This window comes from Salvelinus sp. IW2-2015, linkage group LG5, assembly GCF_002910315.2.
Source record: "Salvelinus sp. IW2-2015 linkage group LG5, ASM291031v2, whole genome shotgun sequence".
NCBI lineage: Eukaryota > Metazoa > Chordata > Actinopteri > Salmoniformes > Salmonidae > Salvelinus > Salvelinus sp. IW2-2015.
In genome coordinates, this window is record NC_036844.1 from 23,048,658 (window position 1) to 23,055,913 (window position 7,256).

At 42.0% G+C, this 7,256-nt stretch overlaps 1 protein-coding gene across 1 annotated transcript in view; it reads left to right on the plus strand.

The window, feature by feature from the left end:
* The first annotated feature begins 5,516 nt into the window (after positions 1 to 5,516).
* LOC111964078 (stomatin) overlaps positions 5,517 to 7,256 on the plus strand; it is a 17,304-nt gene continuing 15,564 nt past the window's right edge. The window contains exon 1 of the mRNA XM_023987769.2: positions 5,517 to 5,699. Within this exon, the coding sequence (XP_023843537.1) occupies positions 5,639 to 5,699 (61 nt within the window). The 5' untranslated portion in view covers positions 5,517 to 5,638. The remainder of the gene's footprint in view (positions 5,700 to 7,256) is intronic.

Below are 7,256 nucleotides of genomic sequence, written 5' to 3' on the forward strand. Positions count from 1 at the left end.
ACTGTTGTTGATGTGTGCAGAGGGTCCCTGGTTCGCGCCCGGGTCGGGGCGAGAGGACAGACTAAAGTTAAACTGTTACACTGACACCATCTAAAATATAATTTCCACCTCCAGAAATTAGCCAAATAACATATTGGTAAAATTATTAGTTAAAATTATATACAGCTGAAGTCGGAAGTTTACATACACTTAGGTTGGAGTCATTAAAACTTGTTTTTCAACCACTCCACAAATTTCTTGTTAACAAACTATAGTTTTGGCAAGTTGGTAAGGACATCTACTTTGTGCATGACACATTTTTCCAAAAATTGTTTACAGACAGATTATTTCACTTATAACTCTCTGTATCACAATTCCAGCGGGTCAGAAGTTTACATACACGAAGTTGACTGTGCCTTTTAACAGCTTGGATAATTCCAGAAAACGATGTCATGGCTTTAGAAGCTTCTGATAGGCTAATGGACATCATTTGAGTCAATTGGAGGTGTACCTGTGGATGTATTTCAAGGCCTACCTTCAAACTCAGTGGCTCTTTGCTTGACATCATGGGAAAATCAAATGAAATCAGCCAAGACCCCAGAAAAAAATGTAGGCCTCCACAAGTCTGGTTCATCCTTGGGAGCAATTTACAAACGCCTGAAGGTACCACATTCATCTGTACAAACAATACTACGCAAGTATAAACACCATGGGACCACGCTGCCGTCATACCGCTCAGGTAGGAGAAGCGTTCTGTCTCCTAGAGATGAACGTACGTTGGTGCGAAAAGTGCAAATCAATCTCAGAACAACAGCAAAAGACCTTCTGAAGATCCTGGAGGAAACAGGTACAGGAGTATCTATATCCACAGTAAAATGAGTCCTATATCAACATAACCTGAAAGGCCGCTCAGCAAGGAAGAAACCACTGCTCCAAAATCGCCATAAAAAATCCAGACTACGGTTTGGAACTGCACATGGGGACAAAGATTGTACTTTTTGGAGAAATGTCCTCTGGTCTGATGAAACAAAAATAGAACTGTTTGGCCATAATGACCATCATTATCTTTGGATGAAAAAGGGGGATGCTTGCAAGCCGAAGAAAACTATCCCAACCGTGAAGCACGGGGGTGGTAGCATCATGTTGTGAGGGTGCTTTGGTGCAGGAGGGACTGGTGCACTTCACAAAATAGATGGCATCATGAGGATGGAAAATTATGTGGATATATTCAAGCAACATCTCAAGACATCAGTCAGGAAGTTAAAGCTTGGTCGCAAATGGGTCTTCCAAATTGACAATGACCCCACGCATACTTCCAAAGTTGTGGCAAAATGGCTTAAGGACAACAAAGTCAAGGTATTGGAGTGGCCATCACAAAGCCCTGACCTCAATGCCATAGAAAATTTGTGGGCAGAACTGAAAAAGCGTGTGTGAGCAAGGAGGCCTACAAACCTGACTCAGTTACACCAGCTCTGTCAGGGGGATGGGCCAAAATTCACCCAACTTATTGTGCGAAGCTTGTGGAAGGCTACCCGAAACGTCTGACCCAAGTTAAACAATTTAAAGGCAATGCTACCAAATACTAATTGAGTGTATGCAAACTTCTGACCCACTGGGAATGTGATGAAACAAATACAAACTGAAATAAATCATTCTCTCTACTATTATTCTGACATTTCACAGTCTTAAAAGAAAGTGGTGATCCTAACTGACCTAAGACAGGGAATTTTTACTAGGATTAAATGTCAGGAATTTTGAAAAACTGAGTTTAAATGTATTTGGCTAAGGTGTATGTAAACTTCCGACTTCAACTGTATTTAAATTATATAGCCTATGCATGGTCCTTATTATCAGGTATGCTATTAGCAATAAGCATTATCACCTTTAGCCCAACAGATGCAGCATAGCGGCGATTATAAATAAATAGGCTGAGGCATGGGGTTGCCTATCTGCATTTACCTTATTGGGCTAATCGTTAGTCCTGCTTCGGGTCGGATACCCATGGGTTAGACGCTGGCGGGTGGAATGAAAGCATTATTTCAACCCCTGTGTCGGCTCTCAGTTCAGAACAATTACATTGCGTGTCGGAAACATTTTAATCAAGATAGGCCTAATACACTTTTTAAACACCGAGGAGCTACTTGTGTTGTGTTTTTTTGCAAATTCCATTCTGTGCTCAGCGAGGCAGACACAGCAGCCATGCACGCATTGAGAGTGTGTGGAGCCGGGAACTCTCCCTTCTGTGTGGGGCAAAAATGTTCTAATTTGTCCAAGCGCAGAGCGTGGCCAAGTTCTCTGCACGTGAGAATACAACACGTTGCCAAGGCTTTCCCTGGATAGCCTAGCTCACGTGAAAGGCCTAACCGGAGAAATATCCTGAACAACAAAGTAAATGCAACAATTTCAAATATTATACTGAGTTACAGTTCATATAAGGAAATCAGTCAACTGAAATAAATAAAAGAGGCCCTAATCTATGGATTTCACATGACTGGGCAAGAGAGCAGCCATGGGAGGGGAGCCAGCACTGGGGAGCTAGGCCCAGCCAATCAGAATGAGTTTTTCCTCACAAAAGGTCTTTATTACAGACAGAAATACTCCTCAGCTACCCCCACCACCCCTCAGACGATCCTGCAGTTGAAGATGCCGATGTGGAGGTCTTCGGCTGCCGTGGTTATATGTGGTCTGTGGTTGTGAGGCCATTTGGACGTACTGCCAAATTCTCTAAAATGACGTTGGAGGCAGCTTATGGTGGAAAAATGAACATTACATTCTCTGGCAACAGATTTTTAGAGAAATAAGCTTTTTGTGCTTATGGAAAATGTCTGGGATTTTTTTACTTCAGCTCATGAAACATGGGACCAACACTTTACATGTTGCGTTTACCTTTTTTACCAGTTTAGAAGAACAACAATGCAGTGGATACACAGCCTGCACAAATGCAAGCAGGTAGGCCTATTTGTTTTTGATAATTCTGTTAATTATCAGTTAATCATTGCATTAATTCAAGCTTTCGTTCATTAGACCATATGCAGGCCATATAAAGTGTAAACCAGTGCGGCTGGTAGAAGTTTGAGTAGCTTACTAAACAAATGTGGCCTATTTTTGCCGCCTATATTCAATTCGAGTAACTTGAATGCGCCTCGAGCAATATTTCTCTTGCATAGAACACACAACAAGCCAACTAGGTAAATAGATAAACTATTCTACTATGTCTAGTTTTTCTGACATTACTCATGTTTAAGCCCATAACCATATGTGTGAGGTGTATACTTTTGTTTCAAAGTAGATTGGTTGAAGACTACCAAGAAACACCCTGATTTAGCCCACCTCAGTAAAAGGCTAGTAGTACCTTACTATGATCGTTTTCAATTAAAATGGTCAAAAAGAAACAAAAATAGCTTCTTAGCGAAGAGCAATTTCTCAAGCCGAGTGGTCTTAGTGGGGAGGGTAAAGCTAAAAACTAGCTGCTATTGGCAGAGAGGTTTCAAATTATTTTTGTTATTGCTCTATTAACTCATTTACCGCCTGGTGATGTCACCAGGCAGGCAAAAACACTTCCCACCACAACAGGCTGAAATTTCAGCCGGTCTTTTCAAACAGGTCTAACACTAAATTACTTTCGTAATTTCAAAGCATTATTCTAACCTCACAGTGGAAATATACACTCAGTGTCCAGTTTATTAGGTACACCCATCTAGTTCCGGGTCGGACCACACTGTGCCTCCAGAACCGCCTGAATTCTTCGGAGCAAGGAAACGTTTCTCAATTGGTATCAAGGGACCTAATGTCTGCCAGGAAAACATTCCCAACACCATTACACCACTGCCACCAGCCCGTACCAATTACACCAGACAGGAGAGGGCCGTGGACTCATGCTGCTTACGCCAAATCCTGACTCTGAATTCATCAGACCAGGCAATGTTTTTCCACTCCTCAATTGTCCAGTGTTTGTGATCACGTGCCCACTGGAGCCACATCTTGTTTTAAGTTGATAGGAGTGGAAACCGGTGTGGTCGTCTGCTGCAATAACCCATGTGTGACAAGGACCGACAAGTTGTGCGTTCCGAGATGCCGTTCTGCACACCACTGTTGTACTGTGCCATTATTTGCCTGTTTGTGGCCCGCCTGTTAGCTTGCACGATTCTTGCCATTCTCCTCGGCTTCTCATCAACGAGCTGTTTTCGCACACAGGACTGCCGCTGACTGGATGTTTTTTGTTTGTCGCACCATTCTCGGTACATAAACACTGTCATGTGTGAAAAGCCCAGGAGGCCGACTGTTTCTAAAGTACTGAAACCGGCACGCCTAGCACAGATGATCATACCATACTCAAAGTCGCTTAGGTCACTCGTTTTTCCTGTTCTAACATTCAATCGAACAGCAACTGAATGCCTCAATGCCTGTCTGCAAGCCACGGCCACGTGACTCACTGTCTGTGAGGTAGTGTACCTAATAAACTGGCCACTGATTGTATCTAAAACACAGAAAAATCATGGTTTTGACTGCACTGGGCCTTTAAACCTTTTGGTTTTCAGGAGATCCAGGGCAAGAAGTACAGGCCACGTTTTGTAGATTAAAGGTTTGTAAAATAGTGGTATAGTCTGCGGCCATTTAGTAAAATGCCTGCCCCACGACTCCCACGGGGCCAAATCTGCGGTGGCTCCATATCTAATTGTTTTCTTGTGACATAAATCTAGCTTTGTGACAAATTTGGTGTGTTTGTCTCAACAACAAAATAATGATAGTCCAAATGATAGCCGCTACGGCCCCCAGGGGCCAAATCTGTGGTGGCTCCATATTTAAATATATTTTCAGGGTCCATAAATCAAGCTCTATGACAAATTTGGTCCCTTGACCTCAAAGCAGTCCTTCTGATTTGTAAAATAGTATTACAGTCAGGGGCCATTTTTCAAAAAATGGCTGCGACACCCCCCATAGGCCAAATCTGGGGTGGCTCCATATCTAAATATTTTCAGGGTACATAAATCTACATCATTGCCAAATTTGGGGCTTTTATCAAAAAGTTAACAATTTATCAGATACACCACCCCACTATTGGGATAAAGGCACATTCATAGAGATAGTTAGAGGATGCAACATCTTATCTGTCCCATCATGGCGTCTATGAGAGCATGGTTAGTGTAATTGAGGCCATCTCCATTTTGAAGTGGTCAATTTTCTTCTTCTACTACTGCCACCTGGACTGTGCTTTTTGAACAGGTAGAAAACCAAGGTTGGCGATTTATGCCACCTGTAGTTATGGAATGTTTGCTTACAAGTATAAATAATTGTCTGATCCCTCCTTATGATCTGGGTGGAATTATGTGATACTTCCTTAACCTATAGGAAGTCCACCCAGTTGACTACTACAAAATGGTGAAAGTCCTCAATGGTGCTGCCCATGCTAAAACGTAATACGAGCTATCTGGCACTCGAGTCCTCCATATATCTCAATGGACACATTTCATTGTAGTGGTTGACCTATTATACCCAGTAGGGGGTGACAAAGTGCATGAAAATTAAGAAAAAATATATTTAAACGTCATCGGGAGAGGTAGCCTACTATAATGTGACTCAAACACAAGCTGGTTTTCAGCAACAAACATACTAACCTCAAGCCACAGCTCTGAGATCAGTGACTGAACTGTATTTTACAATGGAAGAATACGGCAAAGAAACCCAGTCGAGGGAGAGTAAAAGACGGGAACGTCAAGCAGGTAATCCGGTTTATTTACTAAAGCCGGCGGATATGTTTATATTTAGAGACAAAATGGCCACATTTGCGTCTCTTTGGACAACACATGACCAAAGAAAGTAGTGGGACAGGGACACGCCCTACAAAACACGGCTGTGTCACGCAAGTCCAGAGACCCACGCATTTTTTGCCACAATGTAGCAGACTTGCTGATTTAACAGTTACGGTTTGAGATTACAATTACATTGTTGCATTGAACACATTTTGCCTACAGTGTTGTGCAGAAGCTACTAGCTTCCAGTAGCGGTGCGTGGATAAAATCACCAGGGGAAAGTCTGAAAAATAGCCATATTACAACCTGTGTTGTGATAATTGAGTTGTTTGCGCTAGAACCTGTTATTTCATATGCATTGCGACCGTGATTATATAGGCCTAAAGGCCGAGACAATAAGAAGACAAAGTGGCAGAATAAATTCAACCACCCCTTTGTTGAATCACCAAATCGGAGAGCAACCTCTATCCGGTGAAGTCCACAAAGCATATTGCATGTCAACAAACAGTTAATTGACCTACAGCACGATCAAGCAAGTTAATGTTTCCCGATATTTTCGGACCACTAAACAACTAGCCTATTGATTTAGAACCACGAGAGTTATGCAAATCACAAAGAAAACAGGAGCTTGCCTCCACTATTCCAGCACCATTTCAGCATCATCATATCACATATGCTTAGTCTAATACAGTGACAACTAAAAGATACCAAAAACAATTTAGTCCAATCAACGTAAGCTACATAGAGTGGCGATTTTAGCATGTAAATCTTGGTAGGGCAAATTATTTACTTGGACTATAGGGCAAAATACATTACTTGCACTATAAATGGTGACAAACGGTGCACACAAAGCTGTCCCAACAGCAGAGTCCCAACACCTTACCACTGCTACACCTGGCTATCAGCGGAGCCTTGTCTGGCAGCGATACAGTTCATTCAGCCTCAATTACTGCCTACTAAAAAACATAGCTGACTTGCTTAAACAAATGTGCTTTCTACTGACAATAAGCAGCATAAGGGGAAGACAATACATAAGAGCCAATACGTAAAATTGATTAAGACATTAATGAGCGAGCTAGGACGGTTGTAGTCATTAACTATTTGTTCAGCACTTTTGAAATGTATAGAGACAGAATTCAGAACGTGGGACGTTCTTAGTGTTCTCCCTGTACACCAAGTCAGAACTGTAGGATAAATAAAGGGGGCATATAAGCAGAAAATGAAAGCTTTTACAATATTTAATGATTACATTTCTCAAAAACCAGTTATAGGCCTGTGCACCACCAAGTCAGAACAGTAGGTGAAATTATGAGGGGAAAATATACCAAATTATTAGGAGGCACATGGGCTACTAACAGCTTACTACACAACATACTTAGTATTACTTTCTTAGCTACAGTATACATATTTCCCTGGCATTTTACGTCATTTATGCAGCAGCATACAAGACATTTTTGGACTCACCTTGTTGTGCTGTGCTCACTTGAACAGGAAGGTGGCACGGCGGTCCTTCGTGGGCAAATTTTG